The sequence below is a fragment of the Vitis riparia genome, chromosome 19 (genome assembly GCF_004353265.1).
Source record: "Vitis riparia cultivar Riparia Gloire de Montpellier isolate 1030 chromosome 19, EGFV_Vit.rip_1.0, whole genome shotgun sequence".
NCBI classification, from domain to species: Eukaryota; Viridiplantae; Streptophyta; class Magnoliopsida; order Vitales; family Vitaceae; genus Vitis; species Vitis riparia.
Window position 1 is genome coordinate 24,881,695 of NC_048449.1, and position 19,084 is coordinate 24,900,778.

General features: G+C 36.4%; 1 protein-coding gene across 1 annotated transcript; it reads left to right on the forward strand.

Moving 5' to 3' along the window:
* Positions 1–11,812: 11,812 nt before the first annotated feature.
* LOC117908450 lies at positions 11,813–19,066 on the forward strand. The gene is made up of 2 exons (XM_034822042.1): positions 11,813–12,064; positions 18,616–19,066. The coding sequence occupies exons 1-2, from the start codon at positions 11,864–11,866 to the stop codon at positions 18,793–18,795; spliced, it is 381 nt and encodes a 126-aa protein (XP_034677933.1). The 5' UTR covers positions 11,813–11,863; the 3' UTR covers positions 18,796–19,066.
* Positions 19,067–19,084: the final 18 nt, after the last annotated feature.

The following is a 19,084-nucleotide window of genomic DNA, read 5'->3' on the forward strand; positions in this document are numbered from 1 at the left end:
CTAATTCACTTGACTGGCTCATTAAGTCAAGTGATCCAAATAATATGTGTAATGTGTGATATATATATATATATATATATATAAGTGCAAAGGAAGGTTTCTTCTTCTTGGGCTGAAAAAAGGGCACGCACTACACACTTGTCTTGAGAGCACACACAGACTGAATCTTGGGTGTAAGAAGATAATATCTCATTGAACCTGGATTTTCATACCATCACGGACTGAGCATATTCTTATATACCAGTGGAGCACGAAAATGGCTTTCCATAGATTTAATCAAGATAAGCATTTCATTTATTGTCATTTAATGCATGCTTTAATGTCTACATGTGATCCTATATCGTTTAAAATTTCATCAATTGGTATCAGAGCTATACATGGATGACATTTAAGTTGCATATTTGAGTTATTTTGGGTTTCCCGTTTTATGGTTTTGAAGCCATTTTTGGAGCTTTTTTTTTTCGTTTGGTGTTTATTCTCAGTTTTCAAGCTCAATTGATGTTGGAGACTTGTAGAAAATATTGTTTGGAGCAAAACCCTTTTTTTCTTTTCTTTTTTTTGGTTTTTTGGAGCTCATTTGATGGGATTTCGAAAATTAGGGCTTATTTTGGTTCTTCATTTTATACGTTTTTTGTGTAATTTTTGGGTTTAGATTGAAGGATTGATGTTTGAGGATAGAAACCTAAGTGTTTTTGTCTGAAAATGCACAAAATTTTGGCCCAAAAAAAAAAATCTCTAGAAGAACCAAGTCATGTTTAACCCGGTGGAGAAGATGAACAGTGCATGATGACATCATAAAAACAACTTTTTTTTTTTGTTGCCTTGGTATTCTTGGAATTATTATGCATTTGTTAAATTTGGTTTTATTGGGACAATTATTATTATTATTGTTCTTTATGGTTTAAGTTTTTTTTTTTATCTTATACCAATAATGTTGTCCTATGCCCTTTTTTGTTAAATATTTAAATTTATTATGGCAATAAAGAACACTTGTGTGATTGCCCATCGCAATTCCAAGTGTGTCAAGTTGTGCAAATTAAATATTTGAGTTTATCATGACAATAGTGAACACATATGTGGTTGTCTATCGTGATTCTATATGTGTCAAATTGTCTTTGTTGAGATATTTTATCTCCCACTTTTGGTTATTTTATTATTGTGATTACTAAGGTCCATACGGCTATTATAATTATCATATCGATGATTATAATACTTGGTAGGATGCTTAGATTGGTGAAGGAAATTAATTATATATTATGAACTGTACTAATTCTCTTTTGCCCTTTCAATAATAAAATTAGTGCATCTTGGTTGTGATATTTAATTAGTTGTCCTTACAAGTGTGGATTTCAAGATTCCAAGCTATTGCTAAATTGAGAAATTCTGGAAATTAGCAAATAGCATGATATTGTAGTAACATGCATATTGTTTAATTTTGCTACCAGCTACTAGCAATCTTGGAATTACTCTGCAATTATCTGTCATCAAGCCTCTTACTAGAAATAACTTTGAGGAATGGTATGAGTCTTTCAATGTGCATATGACTCTGCACAATTTGGACTTAGTTGATGAGCCAAGTAAGCCCACTAATGTGAGCTCTACTGATGAAAGATCCTTTTATGAGAGATGGGAGCACTCCAATAGGAGTTGTTTGATGGTGATGAAGTATACTATGGATAAATCTATTTAAAAATGTGTGCCAAAGACGGAAAGGGTCAAAGACTTTTTGGAATATGTAAAGGCCAATTATACCAAGATTAATAAGGTAGAATGACAGCTTATTTGAAGCTTCTCACAACCACTATGTATGATGGAGTAAGTGGGATTAAAAATCACATCATCAAGCTAAAGCTACTTCAACAAGGTAAACGAGATGAAAGTGGAGTTGAGTGAGAAATTCTTAAAATGGTTGATACTTGAGTCTCTTCCTACTTCCTTTAATGTAGTGAAGTTGACTTATAATGCCTTGAAGGAAGAATGGACTTTGGAGGAGTTGATGTTCATTGAGGTGCAACATGAAGTCTCACTAAAGAAAAATGAGACTCACTCCCTTGCTCTTGTTACTGACCAAGTGAGCAATATAAAGAAAAAACCTCCACACAAGAATTTTGGAGGCTCTAAGCAATTCAAGAGTAAAGAAAATTCGAGTCAAGGAACCTCTAATGCAACTGCTTCTTCTAATGCTACAAAGAATGAAAAATTCAAGGGGAAGTGCAACTTTTTCCACGAGATTGGTCACAAGCGGGCTGATTGCTTAAGTTTAAAAATTGGCTAGAGAAAAAAAAAATGTGAAATTATGATTGTCGTTAATTTGAATGCAAATATGATTGAGACTAATATTGTTGATGTTCATGCTAATTCTTGGTGGTTAGATATTGGTGCCACTATTCATGTCACTAATTCTTTGTAGGAGATGACAAACAAAAAGAGGTCGTCAAAGCATGAAGAATGTGTTATATGGGTGATGGAAGCAAAGTGAAAATAGAATGTTTTTGACATGATAAAGCGAAGATTGACCACATAAAGTTTTTTGTTGTTACACAATGTTGCTTACATACCCTCACTTAGGAGGAATCTGATTTTTGTATCTATTTTATATAAACAAGGTTACACTTTCCACTTTGGAGGAAGAAAAGTGGATATATTTAGCAACTCAGTTCTAATTGGCAATGTTATTTTGTTTGGCAATCTTTATAGTCTCAGTTTGCATCATGGTCCTTTATGTGATTCATCTTCTGTTAATTCTGTTGTTGGTTGCAAGCGTGCTAGAATGAATTTGAGTTCTTTCATGTTGTGGCACAAATGCCTAGGTCATATTTCTAGGCAAAGATTAGAGAGATTGGTTAGAGATGGTGTGCTTTTTAATCTTGATTTCTCAGACTTCAAGACTTATGTTGTTTGCTTAAAGGGGAAGATGACAGCTAAGACTAGAAAGGAAAAGATTGATAGGTGTGGAAGTACTTTAGACTTGATCCACACATATATATGTGGTCCTTTGACACCAACTGCTTTAGGGGGTTATAAATATTTCATCACTTTTATTGATGATTTCTCTAGATATGGTTATATTGAACTAATCCATGAGATATCTAACTCCCTAATTAAGGCCTTCAAGGCTAAGGGGGAGTTGCAATTGGAAAAGCTCATTAAAGTTGTGAAGTCTGATAGAGGTGGTGAGTATTATGGGAGATATGATGAGATTGGACGAAATCCTGGACCATTCGCTAAGTTTCTGTTGGAATGCGGCATTGATGTTAGATATACAATGTCAGTCACTTCTCAACAGAATGGGGTTGCAGAAAAGAGGAATCGCACATTGTTGGATATGGTAAGGTGCATGTTGTCTAATTCCTCCTTACTAGAATTCTATGGGGTGAAGCCTTAAGGACTGCGACATATATTTTGAATCAAGTGCCCAGTAAGTTTCTGCCTAAGACACCTTATGAGCTATGGTCAGGAAAGAAACCGAGCTTTCACCATTTTCATGTTTGGAAATGTAAGGCTGAGGTTAGGCCATATAACCCACGGTCAAAGAAACTTGATCCTAAAACCATTAGTGGTTTCTTCGTTGGTTATTGCATTGGATCAAGGGGTTCCAGATTTTATTGTCCATCTCATACCACCAGGATCATTGAGTCAGACAGGGTTGTATACTTTGAAGATGAAGTTAATGTTTATCCCAAATTTGTGCCTCGTGAGATACCTTTTGGAGAAGATCATGTTATCATTCTTTTTCCTACATCCCATGTTCCAGATGTGGATGTTCTTATTGTCCAACAGTCGGCCACTAATCAAGGAGAGCATAGTGATCAAGTGGAACCTGGCATTCCTGTTGATGGTACTGTTGTTGATGGGATTCCTTTGAGAAGATCACAAAGGGTTCGTAGGTCGGTTATTTTAGATGATTACATGATTTATTTGCAGGAACATGAATATGATGGTTATGATGGTTATGATGTTTCTGATCCAGTCACTTATCAAGAAGCAATTCATTGTCCTCAATTCACTTCTTAGAAAGAAGTCATGGACGATGAAATGAACTCTATGTATATGAATGGTGTTTGGAATTTGGTCGAATTGCCACAGAGTTGTAAACCAGGTGGATGCAAGTGGGTCTTTAAGACCAAACGTGATTCTAGCGGGCAAATAGAAAGATATAAAGCTAGACTTATGGTTAAAGGTTATAATCAAATAAAATGAATTGATTTTAAAGAAACATTCTCATCTATGTCGACCAAGGACTCTTTTAGAGTGAGTATGGTCATAGTAGCTCATTTTGATTTGGAGCTACATCAAATGGATGTCAAGACAACTTTCTTGAATGGTGATCTAGATGAGGACGTGTATATGGAGTAGCCTAATGGTTTTGCAAAAGTTGGAAAGGAATATTTAGTTTGCAAGCTCAATAAGTCAATTTATGGTCTTAAACAGGCTTCAAGGCAGTGGTATCTGAAGTTTGATAGGATTATCACCCAAAATGGTTTTAAAGAGAATACAGTTGACAGATGCATATATTTGAGGGTCAGTGGGAGTAGTTAGATATTTCTTGTTTTATATGTTGATGATATGCTACTCGCATCAAATGATTCTGACTTGTTGATTGAGACAAAGCACATATTGTCAACCCATTTTGACATGAAGGATCTTGGTGAGGCTTCTTATGTTTTGGGCATAAAGATTCTTCGTGATAAGGCTAATAGGGTGCTTAAATTGTCTCAAAGAACCTATATTGAGAAGATATTGAAGAGATTTAATATGCACAACTGTAGTTCTACTAGAGCACCAATTATGAAGGGTGATAAGTTTTCAAAGGCTCAATGTCCTCAAAATGATGATGGGATAGAGGATATGAGAACCATTCCTTATTCATCTTTGGTTGGCAGCTTTATGTATGCTCAAGTATGTACACGTCTTGATATTGCTTTTGTGGTGGGCATGTTGGGAAAGTACTTGAGCAATTCTGGGAGTCAACATTGGAAAGCTACTAAGAAGTTCCTTAGGTATTTGCAAGGAACTAAGGACTTAATGTTGACATATCAGCGCACCAACATACTTGATGTAGTTGGGTTTTGTGATGTTGATTTTGCCGGCTGCAGAGATGATAAGAAATCCACTATGGGCTATATTTTTGTGATGGCAAGAGGAGTTGTATCTTGGAAAAGTGTCAAGCAGACACTTACAACATCCTCAACTATGCAGGCAGAGTATGTGGCATGTTATGAGGCTTGTTGTCATGCTATATGGATGCAGAATTTTATTTTAGCTTTGGGAGTTATTGACTCCATTTCTAGACCGTTGAAATTATTTTGTGATAATTCTACAGCTATTGCTTTCTCTAAGAACACTAGGAGTACTTCTTGCTCCAAGCATATTGATGTAAAGTTCTATCCTGTTAAGGAGAAAGTGGCAGAGTCTCTTATTGATATTGAGCACATGTCCACAAAAGGTATGTTGGCGGATCCATTAACAAAAGGCTTACCCATAGTTGTGTTTCATGAACATGTATCTCAAATAGGGTTGTTGGGAGCCTAGGTTGCATTAAGTAGTGGGAGCCATTTTTGGTATTGTAATATTATGCTATTATTGGAAGGATTGCAATTATTGTATATTTCCCTGTGAATCAAGCAATGAGGCATGTATGATTGCTTTTGATTATTTGTTTTGATGAGATTCTATGGGACATTGATTTATGATTATGTATATGTTGTGATGTTTGATTATGTAGTCCAAGTGGGAGAATTGTTGGAATTTTTTATGTGTGGACTTACATAATCAATGTGATAATGTCATAAATCAATGTTATTTTATTTTTGCATTGTGGTCCATAATGGGACTGGACACATATTGTTGTTTGATTTTTTATGGGCTCACCCTAATTCACTTTATTGACCCATTAAGTCAAGTGATCCAAATAATGTGTCTAATATGTGATATATATGAATATCTATCTATTTATCTATATATATATATATATATATATATATATATATATATATATATATATAGATAGATAGATAGATAGATAGATATAAGTGCAAAGGAAGGTTTCTTCTTCTTGGGCTAAAAAAAGGGCACGCACTGCACACTCATATTAAGAGCACACATGGACTGAATCTTAGGTGTAGAAAGAGAAGAACTCATTGAACCCGGATTTTCTTACCATCACAGACTGAGCATATTATTAGACACCAGTGGAGCACGAAAATGGCTTTTCATGGCATTAATCAAGATAAGCATTTCATTTATTGTCATTTAATGCATGCTTTAATGTCTACATGTAATCCTATGTCATTTAAAATTTCATCAAGGGTTACTCTTGGATACCATACCATAGCATAGAGCAATCATCAATGAGAAAGTGTCTTGTGTTCAATAAGGTTTCATTGCTTGTAACTTTAGGTTGTCATATTTAGACTACTGCATGTAGCTAATAAAGAACGAAAATGAGAAATTAGTTTCATTCTCATTCATTAATATATTATTGGGGTTTCAGAACTTTAGGCAAATCAACTATGATATATTGATACACATATTTGTCATGTATTTTTTGTGTGTTATATATGAAGGTTTAAATTTATTAATGGTTCTTTTATTTTTAAAATGACTTTTACAATAAAATTAGAAGAAAATTTTAATTTAAAATCTAAAATTTAGATAAATTTAAAATAATGATTTTTCTAATTTGAAAACCCTAATATTGTAGTAAATTAGTAAGAATTATGCATCTTTCATATATTCAAACCCTAGGCACCCCTATGCTACAAAAAGGGTGTCAAAGTTACAATTTCAATTTTATAATATTGTCAAAATAGGGTTGTGGACACCGCATTTCAGCTAATGCGCTTCCACTCGATGGCGAGCTCGATTTTTATTCGAAAATGATTTTATTTATTAAAAAAATATGACTTGGAGTCGCCACTTATTTTAGTTTTATTTTTAAAAGGGTAAACAAAATAAGAAAGAAAACCCTAAGCGTGACTCCTTATTTTGAAAAAGGTGATCTGTGAAAAACCAGGTTGGGCTCGAGGGTCAGGTTACTTATCGGGAAGGTATGGTAAAGACCGTAGCAGCCCTCTAAGTTCCTAAAGTCGGGTCTCTACTAATAAAATGAAGTTGACGTGGCAATCAATAGGAAAATCAATGGATACCCAAATCGATCAGGCACATATAGGAATCAAAACATGCATAGAGAATGACCAGAAAGAGAGTGGATGCGTACCTGGGCCACGAACAAGCAATGCGCTATCATAAAAATGGGATCAGTGTACAATAAAGAAGCACAAAACCTATCACATACATCGCCAAACATAAATTAAAATTGTTCGAGGGAAAACTGGATTTTTGAAGTTTATTTGAAAATTGGAGTCTTAGAGGTTATTTGAAAATCGGATTTTTAGAAATTAAATGTAAGAATGAGATTTTTAGAAATTAAATTTGAAAGAGATTGGAACCTTAAAAATTATTTAAGAGTTCAGGATTTTTTTAAGAAAAATTAAGTTACGAAAATTGGGACTTTGAGAATTAAATTTTGAAAGAAGTCAAAATTAAAAATTATTTGAGAAGTAGAAATTATGAAAATCAAGCTATAAAAATTGAAAATCTTGGAAATCATTTACATATAGAATTTTTAGAAATAAATGAATAAAATGATAACAATAATGATAATAACAAGTAAGTAACGGAATAAATGCAAGAATTAGAATATTAGGAATTGAAAATTAAGTGCTGAAATTGGAAAATTGGAATTTCGGAGAGCTAAATTTGGAAATCAAAATTTTGAAGAATTATTTGAAGGCGGAATTTTAAGTAAATGAATGAGTGAATGAAATAATAATGACAAAATAATAAAGATTAGATAAATAATTGCGAAAAATAGAATTTTAGAGATTGGAGATTAAATTTAGAGATTGGAAATTTAAGAAATTATTTAGAGATGAGATCTTTAATATATGAATGAGTGAATAAATAAATGCATGGGATAATATTAATAACGAAAATAATCAATAAACAACTGAATGTGAATAGTGGAGTTTTTGAGATTGGAAATTAGATTTAGAAGTCGGATTTTTGAATAATTGAACTTTAATTATTGGAATTTTTTTAAAAGAAATAAATAAATAAATGTGGAATAATAATAATGATAACAAAGAGGATATTTAAATGAATAAAAGTGGATAGTGGAATTTTTTAGACTGGAAGTTAAATTTGGGAGTCAGATTTTGAAGAATTGAACTTTAATGATTGAAATAGATAAATAAATATGAAATAATGATACTAATTAACGAAAATAATGTTTAAACGAATAAAAGTGAATAGTAGAATTTTTGGGATTGAAAATTAAATTACGACGTCGGATTTTTGAAGAATTGAACTTTAATGAAGAAGATTTTTAAAGGAAAATAAATAAATAAATACAAAATAATAATAATAATTAACAAACATAATATTTAAACGAATGAAATTGAATAGTGGAAATTTTGAGATCGAAAATTAAATTTGGACGTCGGATTTTTTTTTAAAGAATTGGACTTTAATGATTGACATAAATAAATAAATATGGAATAATAATAATAATAATAATAATAACAAGAATAATATCTAAATTGATGGAAGTGAATAGTCGAATACTTGAGATTGAAAATTAATTTAGGAAGTCAGATTTTTGAAGAATTGAATTTTAATGATTGAAATTTTTAAAAGAAATAAATAAATAAATACGGAATAATAATAATAATAACAAAAATAATATCTAAACGGATGAAAGTGAATAGTTGAATATTTGAGATTGAAGATTAACTTAAGAAGTCAAATTGTTGAAGAATTGAATTTTAATGATTGGACTTTTTTAAAGAATTAAATAAATAAATACGGAATAATAATAATTATAACAAGAATAATATCTAAACGGATGAAAGTAAATAGTCGAATATTTGAAATTGAAAATTAATTTAGGAAGACGGAATTTTCGATAAATGGCTTTAAATGACATAAGTTTTGAAGATGGGATTTAAAATTTGGAATGTAGAAAATTCATTGAGACCAACATAAATTAATTATATAAAAATTTTCATATATGATGATTAGACATAACTAAAGAAAGGAAGATGAAATATAAATTATTTTAAGTTTCAAAAACGATATTTCATCCTAATGATTTATCTTTTAGTTGTGTTTAAGTTGAGTTAACAAAATAGGTAAAAATAGAATAAGATAAAAAATAAAAATGAATGAATAAATTAACTAATTACAAAGATTAGAGGTTTAAAAACTTATTTAGAATTGAAGCAGCCAAATGGGCTATCTTAAAATGGACATGGGCCATGAGAGTGATTGGCTTGAGGAGCAATGAGGCCCTTCATCAGCAACTTTGGGCCTGGGCTCCAACTCAAGCCCAAATCCGTCACCATGGGCAAGCCTAAGGCTCTAAACTCCATCACAGCCCACTTCTCCACCTGGGCATCACCCTTAGACGGAGCTTCCTACCGCCAGCCTGACGAGGGGCGAGGTGGCCGTTGAGTGGAGAAGGCCATGAGGCCCTCCAGGGCCTTGAAGCGCGCGCTGCCAGTGAAGACGGCGGGGACGACGACGAGTGGCTGATAGAGGAGATGGCCATGAGAGCCGGTGACGCCGAAGGTGAGGAGAGCAGGCGCTTCATTGACGTGGCGCGTGCAGCAAGAAGGTGGGAAGAGGGTTGAATATGATGACAGGGGTTCTCGGAGATGAGGCACAGGATCCTCATCTTGGCTGACTCAATGACGCCAATGGCCAGCGGAGAGGTGGTGGTGACGTATGGAAAATATGGAAGAAGGCGGGAACATGGGTATGGTAACAGTGTAGAGAGAGAGGTGGTGCATGGGGGTATCAAGGAGGAGCACAGGTGGTTAGGTGATGAATATTATGAAGGTGGGCATGAGAAAGGAATGGGTATGAAGATGGAAAGGTGGAGAAGTGGTTAAGGTAGGTTGGGTGAGCATGAGAAGTAATGGGTAGGAAATATAAAGTAGGGTGGATGGATTTTTGTGGGATGAAGGATGAACGATCATCGAAAGATGACCACGGGCGTGTGCTTGATGAGGATGAACGAGAGAAATGGTGAGGAAATGAGTGTAAGGATGGGTTTGGTGTACATGGGTGTATGGATATCCGAGAGGGTAGGAGGAGAATTGCTTCATACGGCCATGCATGCATGCATGCACTACATGCATATAGGGTATACCGGCAGCAAATGTAGCGAAAAGACACAAGTATTGCTGGCACATAATGCAGGCATGATCCTCATTTCTTGCAGGTACCGCGTCGGTTGGGGGCATTCTTCGACCCGATTTTATTGGAAGCGACCCTAAGTCTTCAAGCACGAACATTACTTCCAAGGCTGTCATGAAACATCAGTGGGTAGAGGTCCTCTGTTCTGGGGACAGTCAAGACTCTCCATTTCTCATCTTGGGCTTGAGTTCTTGATGCCCTAAAGGTTGGTGCATATAGAGGGCTTGGTTTCACGAGTACGATTTGTAGCATGGAAGCTTCACCATCACCATAAGACCTAACGATTAAAAAATGGCTAAATGGATTTAAAGTGACCATTTTGTCCACATAGCAACCACATAATTTTCCATAACCTTAAGAGTGACATTGAACCCAAACCCAAAAGGAAAATCTCACCATTGCAAGGGAAAAAACCAAGGGTATGAAAGGCCATGAAAATAGAACATTTTAGGCAAATGAGAATGCTCAACTGAAAGCAACCCTATGGCCCTTGACGTCCACAACAAATAATGAAACCATGCTCATAGTTCAGTAGAAAGTGAAGCAATACGTTGAGGGAAATGAAAACATACCGCACCTTGCCTGGAAGTCGACGATGCAACCTTCTTGTCTCTCCTCAACTATCTTTTTCCTCTCAATAGCCAAGACTCGTCCCCCCAACAAAACTCATCTGTTTCCCCCCCAGAAACTCTCCAGCCCAACAGCCCAAAAGAACCCCCTCTGAAAGTCCTCTCCTGTTTCTATCTTTCGCAGTAAGTCATTACCATCTCCACTGTTCCTCCATCAGCCAGCATGGCTTCTTTCACCCACCCTCATGGCCGGCCATGCTTCCTGCCACCCGTCTTGTGTTGCTCCTCTCTTGGGAGGTGGCCCTTCCCCCTCACTTCAAAGAAATGCTGAAACAAAACCTCTCCCCGGGTGGTCCCAAAACCTCCGGGAAAACTATTCTTTCCTTTAGTTTTTAAGTGGTCTACAAGGGTATAAATTTAACTCTAACATTGATCAAAAAGATAAATCATGGTATCGAATTATACTACCAAAAAAATATTGTTAATCAAAGATGTTACGTGTATTTTCTAATTTCACCAAGTCTCGTTACTTTATATTATGATTCTATTACATTATACATTAATTTCATTGTTTTGTATCATAATTTATTTCTTTATACCTTAATATCATTTGTTAGTATTTTATACTTTTGATCTCAAATGTTTGCATCCTCGTTCAACAGTCCAAATTCAAGGTGTGGATATGATAATGAATTGATATCATAGATTTTTCCTATTCAAAATAATATAATCAAGCTAAATTATTAATGATACATTTTGTCACTAACAAAAATAATATTATTGAATAAAATATTTTAAAATTTTATGGTACAAATGAAAAGCACAACTTTATATTTTATTTTTCAAAAAAAACTAATAATTAAATTCATCACTCAAATTTGTCACCTCCTTTAATTTTACTACTTGCAATATATGTCATAAGTTTATAATTGAAAAAAACAAAAAAAAAATGGGTTTTAATTTTTTAAAGAACCAAAGAGGATGAATTGAAGAGCTTGTGATTTGCAGAGAGCTGAGGCCCCAGGGTGAAGATGTCGGTGCTGTGGGAGAAGAGCGAGACATGGAGGTGGATTGTGAGGAATTCGAGAGACTCGAAGCCATTTTTCTTGGCCTTCGCCACCATATGCGGAGTAGTGCCTGGTGTAATTGGATACTGCGTCATGCAATTCACCAACTCCCGCAATCCAGAGCTCGAAGCCCAACTCCGCAGCAATGCTCGCCCCGATTCCCTCGTATGTTTCAGTTTCATCCCTTCTTTTTTTTTCTTTTTTTCTTTTTCTTATTAGGGTTTAGTGCTTTTGCTCTTCCATTTATTGATATTTTGGTGGGTATGAATTACGATAAAGTTTTTTGCTTTTCTCTCCACAACCCAATTTCAGGATTCTATGCATCGGATTTTTTGTGGCTTTTGGGCTTCTGATTCTGGGGTTTCAGATTATTGATTGTTTTCGTGATATGATTAAGCCCAGCTTTCGATTAGAGTTTGTTTCTTTACTTGAGGATTCTACACATCAATTTCTTTGTAGTTTTAGCTTCTGACTCTGGGGTTTAAGGTTATTGATTATTGATTTATTTTCGTGGTATGATTTGAGTCTAGAGAAGTTTGTTGAGGTCGAAGCTCCAGTTATCGATAAGAGTTCGCGTTTTTACTTATTTGGGGATTCTACTGATTAATTTCTCTGTGGGCTTTAGGCTTCTGATTCTGGGGGATTTGGATTGTTATTTTCATGATATGATTATTGAAATGTGTTGAAATCAGAGGTCCAGTATTCAACCGGAGAGTTCATATTTTTGCCCATTCGAGAAATACGTCAATTTCTTTATGGGTTTAGTCTTGTAACACTGGGAATTTAAACTTGTTTACTAATTTTATGATATGATAATTGAAATCTGTTCATGTCAAAAGTCCTGAGTTGGTGGGGCGGGTGCATATTTTTACTTGTTTGGGGATTCTATACGTCAGTTTTAGGCTCCTAATCCTGGGGTTTGAGATTGTTCATTATTTTCATCATATGACCATAGAAACTTGTTTAAATCAAAGCTCTACTATTCAAGCAGAGGATTCATATTTGTTCTCCATCACTTCATATTTGTTATTCAAGCGGAGGATTGTTCATCATGGATAAACCAGTACAAATACTGCTTGTTTTCCTGGCTTTTCACTCACTTTCAGCCTCTAAAGCCTCAAAGCAAAGGAATTTGAAGTGATGGAGAAGATCCAGGAGATGGTTTCACAAAGGGGAAGTTGCTGGTTTGGAGTTGAATCGAAATCCTTTGAGATTTCAGTGGAGCTAGTCAAGGGAAAGACGGTAGGCTGGATAGTGGAGAGGGGTTGGGGTTTTTCCACTTGGATTAGATTTGGTATGAAGGGGCTAGCTCAGTTGCTGGAAGGGGTAGAAGCTTTGTTGTGAAGGGAGGTCTAGAAAGCTCTTCATGATGGGGTGGAATGAAGGAGGAAGGGGCAAGCTAGACCTTCATAGCAACAAGGCAGAGAGATTCCTGTTGTGCTTTGTGTTGTCTTTAGAGAAGAAAAGGTTCTCCTTAATTTTTCCTAAGGAAGTGTGTGTGTGTGGGGGGGGGGGGGGGGGGGGGTGGGGGGTGGGGTGGAAAACCCTTGCCTCAAATTCAAGGAGCATTGATGTTTCCGAAGCATAGGTGTCCATTGGTGGAAAGTGGAGGAGGAGGAGGTTCCCTAAAGGGTGGGTTTTTTGCAAAAGTGGTGAATAGAGGAAAAAGGGAATTAGGTGAGGTAGTCTGGATTCAAGGTGCGTTGGATTTGTGGAGTCCTAATGTAGGTTGTTTCAGGGGTGAGGCTTGTGTCACAGAACTCTAGGTGCGGGCGTTATGGTTACCTTTGCATTTGTGGGGAGAAGAGTTCTTTAAGAGGTTTGATGATGCTTGTGGAGGTTTTGTGGTAGTTGATAAGGAGATGAAAGAGAGGCGTTTTCTGCAATGGGCTAGGATTCTTGTGAAATCCAACGGGAGGAGAGTTCCACGTAAATTACAAGTAGTGGTTGGTGCAGATGTCTTTGAGGTCCAACTATGGTGGGAGATTATACCTAGGTTGCCAATGGTGGTCCCCAAGGAAAAGTGCAGAGATCCAGAGGTCAAAGATGATAGCAAGGGTCTTTCACAAGTGGGTGGAAGAATAGGATGGGAAGAAGAGAAACGTGTAGAAAAGGTTTTACAAGTATCTCTTGTGGAGTCTAGTCTCCCTGCACACTCAACGGTGGTGACGAAAATCTCTGGGCATGGTGGCAACAATGGTTTGTCAGCTGTGGTGGGAATGATGCCCTCATTGTGCCTTGAGGAGGTTTTTGATGGAATATGAGGCCCTTCGACTTCTAAAGATGAGGGATTCTCCAAGTCAAAAGAGGTCATTGCGTGAGTGGCCAATCTTCTTCTTGTTTTGCAAAAAGGTTTTTGTTGGGTCGGCCCATAGCTGTTAAGTTAAAGCCTAGTTTCTCTGGTGGGTTGACTAAAGATGGATCAAGGGTTCTCTCTCTTAGACTTCTTGAGAGAAGTCTTCAACTCTCTTAGTCTAGAAGAGAGAAAGGGAGCGATGACAAGGCTTGCGCAAATCCCCTAATTTGTGAGGGGTTTCAAGGTTCAAAGGAAAGTTTTTCAAGAGTTGAGGATGCTCTATTGGTGAAAGTAGCAAGGTTTGGAGGTAGAAGAGACTCTTTTCTAAGGGGAGGGTTGTCTTCTTCTCCTTCTTCGGAGGTTCCTAGTGGGGCTTTAGGAGAGGGTTTTTGTTCACTAAAAAGTAATGTTCAAGGATGGTTCCTTGCAAGAGTTTCCACATAACATTGCAGAAGGCCCCTTTTGTAAAGATGTTAGATTTGAGGATTCAGACTCTTCCAAGGTGAAGTAAAGCAGCCACTCCACAAGGAAGGTGCGTCCTTCAGATGGTCTCTTTAATAAGATGACCAATTTCAGTAACTTTGTGGGGATGCCAATGGTAGGTTTTGAAAAGGAGATTATCTCCTTGTTAAGGAAAATGGATGCAATGAGAGGATATAGTGTCAAGGCGTCAGGGGAGAAGAGGAAGCTAGATGCATCTTCCCGTTTTGACAAGGAGATCCAAAAGTTGGAGTGCCCGGCTAACTACAAGTCTCCTAAGTCGGTTAGGGGCAAAGGGAGGAGCTTCGGGGATCAAGCTATTGTTTAGTGAGGATTTCAAGATGAGTCATTACTTGGGGTGGTAAGTAGGAGGGCTTGAGAGATGGCTAGGTAAATCTATTTTATTGGGGTGTTAGGGGTGGCTGGGGTATTTAGGGGTGGGTTTGGATAGTTTTCCTCATTGTTCTCTCTGTTTTTCTACTATAGCGCATTTTGTATCCTACATGTGTACTGTGTACATTGTTGTGCCCTTTCTTAGGGCTTTTAATATATTCTTGCAATTTACCTATAAAAAAATGATTAATTTTCTTAACTAATTTGTATCTACATACTTTGTTTGCTTCGCTCTATGTTGAGAGAGTGTTTTATCATAAATTAGAGTGAATTGTAAGATTTACAACATTAGATTGGGTTTTCTTTAGCAGGAGGTTTTAAGGGCTCCCAACACTATTTCAAGGTAAAGCACTTTCTCTGTTGAGATATAATTTTTTGTTACATGGGTTTGTATACTTAGTCACCTTTTCTTTTCATCCAATCCAGGATCTGAAATCTTGTATGATTTTGTTTGTGAAAGTTTGTTCCATACAAGCTGTTTTTGGTAGAGGTCTTTTTGAGGTTGAGTATATTTTCATATTTCAATCCCAAATCCTGCATGCAATGGTATATAAAGTTTTTCATGCAAGATCACTTAAATCTTGTTTATCATCATACGTTATCCTTTTAGACAGGAGCTTAGGCTATGTTTGGCAGTTGTTGTCAACATCAGTTTTTTGCTTTTTAAAAAAACTTGTTTGACTATAAATTATACCCAAAACAAGTTTTTGAGAATTGTTCTAAAAATAGGGTGTTTTCTAAGAACATATTTTAGTTATTTTCAATTTTTTTTAGAGGTTGTTTTAAAAAATATTTAGAAACATAAAAAACACGTTGAGAACATTCCAAGTTTTCAAACAACCTTTTGTTCTAAAAACCTATAGAGAATTGTTTTTGAAAACTATTCTCAAAAATTGTTTTTTGATAAATGCTTTCGAAAAAGTTCCTAAACAAGCCCTTATTGTTTTTATTATGGGAACAACTTCTTGTTTGTTGCTGCATATGATGTGTAAATTTCATTTGGATTGTCAATTAGCATGAAGTTTGAGGCTATGTACTTAAGAACTGTTTTATTTAGGTCAAAGCTCACCTTAATGTGCTTAAATGGACTGATCAATATAATCAAATTTATGAGCTGGATAGTGTGACCAACACCACCATTTGAAATTTGAAAAAATGAGAGGGCGTTCGAAAATACTGAAAAAATGGATTAAGCTATCAAACAATCTTTTGTGTTTTATTTCTAAGAATGGGTGAAGGTGTATATAGGAGACTGCCCTTTGTCCATGTTGGACTTTATTGATTGGTTGAGTTTTAGGTAGGTTTTTTGCGTTTACTGTGATATCATGGGGCTTTTTTACGCCCTTGTATACATTGTGAATACTTTAGTGACTCCTTTTGTTAAGTGCTCTTTCATTTAATGAATATATTGCTTTTGTCGATCAAAAAAATAGTGGGGCGAACCCCAGTTCACTGCAACTGAATTCTTGGCCAAGAGCAACAACCGATGGGAGGCTGCAGGGGAGCCTGAGTGCTGTTGTACCCACTCACTTTCCTTGGGCAAAGTTCCAGTTCAGGCAGCTTAAAAAGATATGCAGAGTCTGATGGACCTACTCAATAAAATGCACCAAAACTCAACCAGAACTTACACCAAGTAAATGAATGCCTAAATGATATACAAATGCTTGAAAGATACCTTCAAAAACATCTGCAAGAACACTTGCACAGGGGTTTTTAAGAAGAGGAAATTCATGAGGATCAGGCCCTACTGAAACTCTAGCTCAACATTTTTTCTTCAACTTTAGGAGCAACCAATAGTCAAATTCATGGAAGACATTATAATACTCGTGAAAACTTCATAAGTTGTAAAGCCATGTGACGTTGGATAAGGGTTTGATGAAAAGGTAGGCCTGGTAGAGGGGTGGTTACCTAGGAGCAGAAGATTCATAAATGTCTGCTACATTGTGCATGCACAACACTTGGTCAAATCTTACATATTCCATTTATGAGATGTATCTTCCATAGTAGAGATGTAACAGTCAAATTACACATGTTCTGTACTTCCCTCTTCCTATCAAGTTCACATTGCTGAAAGAAAATCATGGGTGCTCTAAAAAGTATTTCCACATTTCCTATTTTTCTTATTCTGTTTATTCTCCCATTCTCTCCTGAGTGCCACAAGAAATCTGTCAGCATAATTTCTTAGGGGCTTATTCATCCCCAAACATCATCCTAATTTTCAGAATTGGACCTATACACTCTTCATCCACCTCAGGATGCCCCATAAGTTAATTTTTGTACCCACATGTGAAAGAGAGATAGACATGACTAAAAGAGTAGTCACTACATAAAATCACACTTGGTAAATTGACATACAGTGCATCACCAAGAGTGTGTGGGAATCTGAGCTTTGAGTTCAGTATTAAGGTTATGCACTTTGTACTGGGGACTGGCCATTATCTCTGCATCAATCCCCCCCTTGCTTGGGGGATTGGGAGCTCTAACCTGAGCGATAGCCCACTTCAGCTAAACACCAATAATATGCTTCAAATCAGAAGGGCTAAGAAAGCTCTGTCCATGGAAGCATTGGCTGGTGGCTCTTTTGTTATGTCATAAGTTGGTGGTGGGTTTGAATCAGGTTCCCCCCCTATAGAGGGATTTCTTTGGTGCCAGAGAATGGGTTGGAGGTTTTGATGAAGGGGGATAGGGCTGTACTTCTATCATCACGCTTGGTTCTCACTATGATTTGGATCATTTTGTGGAAAGAGGAATGGGGATCTTCAAGGACAGATGGCCAGGTAAATGTGTCTTATAATACAAGATGAACAGGTGACTTTTGTTTTGATAGGATTTTGTCTGTCTTCCCTTGGGACTTGGGTGATGAAGGAGTTTGTGTTTGATTAAAGAGGATCTGAAGACAGTGTCTTCCCATATGAGAAGAGTCAATCCAGTGGTGAGGATTGAACTTTGATGATGGTTCTCTTAGCAGCCCAGATTGAATAGGGATTGGGGGTAATTGTTGGGATCATCAAGGAGAGGTGATGCAGATGCTGTTATGGTTGAATTGCATGCCCCCTGGAATAGAAGCAGCGTGGTGGTGGTGGCCTACCTTCTTTAGAGAACAATTCATGTACAGCATGTGGATGAGCAATATTGCTGTATTGTTCTCATCCTTTTTTTTCTGGTTTCTGAACAAATGCAGCTGTTTAGGAATTTGCTTCCTGTTTCCCTTTTTCTCCTGCAAATTTTGGATATATTTCATGGAGGGTGGATCAATATTTCTTCCTTGTGTTGCTTTGTTTATTCTGTTTTTTCTTTTTCTGTGTATGTGTGTTCTTTTTGTCTTTGTGCATCACCCTTCGAAAATTTGGAGCTCATGGGCCGCAAGTAGATGGAAGATAGCCCTTTTCTATCAGTCACTATGCATTTACTGGGCTTTTATTGCAACTCTGCATCAGAGTCAATATTAACTGTTTACTATGAAATGGATTTCAATTTTGTGGTGGTTCTCTTGAAGTTCTGTTTTCCCACAAACATTTTTGACAGTTTTGCTTGAATCGAATGGCAGATGATGGGGAAAGTAAATCAAGAGAGGCTGGCAGAATTTCTGGGGGAACTGCAGCGTAAAGAGGATACAAATGACCGGTATGTTGCTGCTCTGAGAGGAGAGACATTGACCAGAAAGCCCTATGAAAGGATCCAACCAATCCCAAAGCAAAGCAACATGGAAGCTAAGGAGCAGAAGTAGATAAGTGGTCGGATCAACCAGTGATGAATACTCCCTGTGCAAATCTGTATCCTTTGACAGGAGAAAGGACTAAGAGAGGTTTCCCTCTTTTCTTATTCGATGCAATCAATATCCACAGGAAATTGTGGTTCTGACTACTTTGGAACTAGTATTTGTGTGTTTCAGGAATCATCAAAGACATGAACTTTGTTTCATTTTAGAATTCGTTCTTGTTCTTGTTCTTGTTCTTTTTCCTTTTCTTCAATCAGATAAGCCACAGGCTTGGAATTCAGTTTCTTGTCTGGCTCCC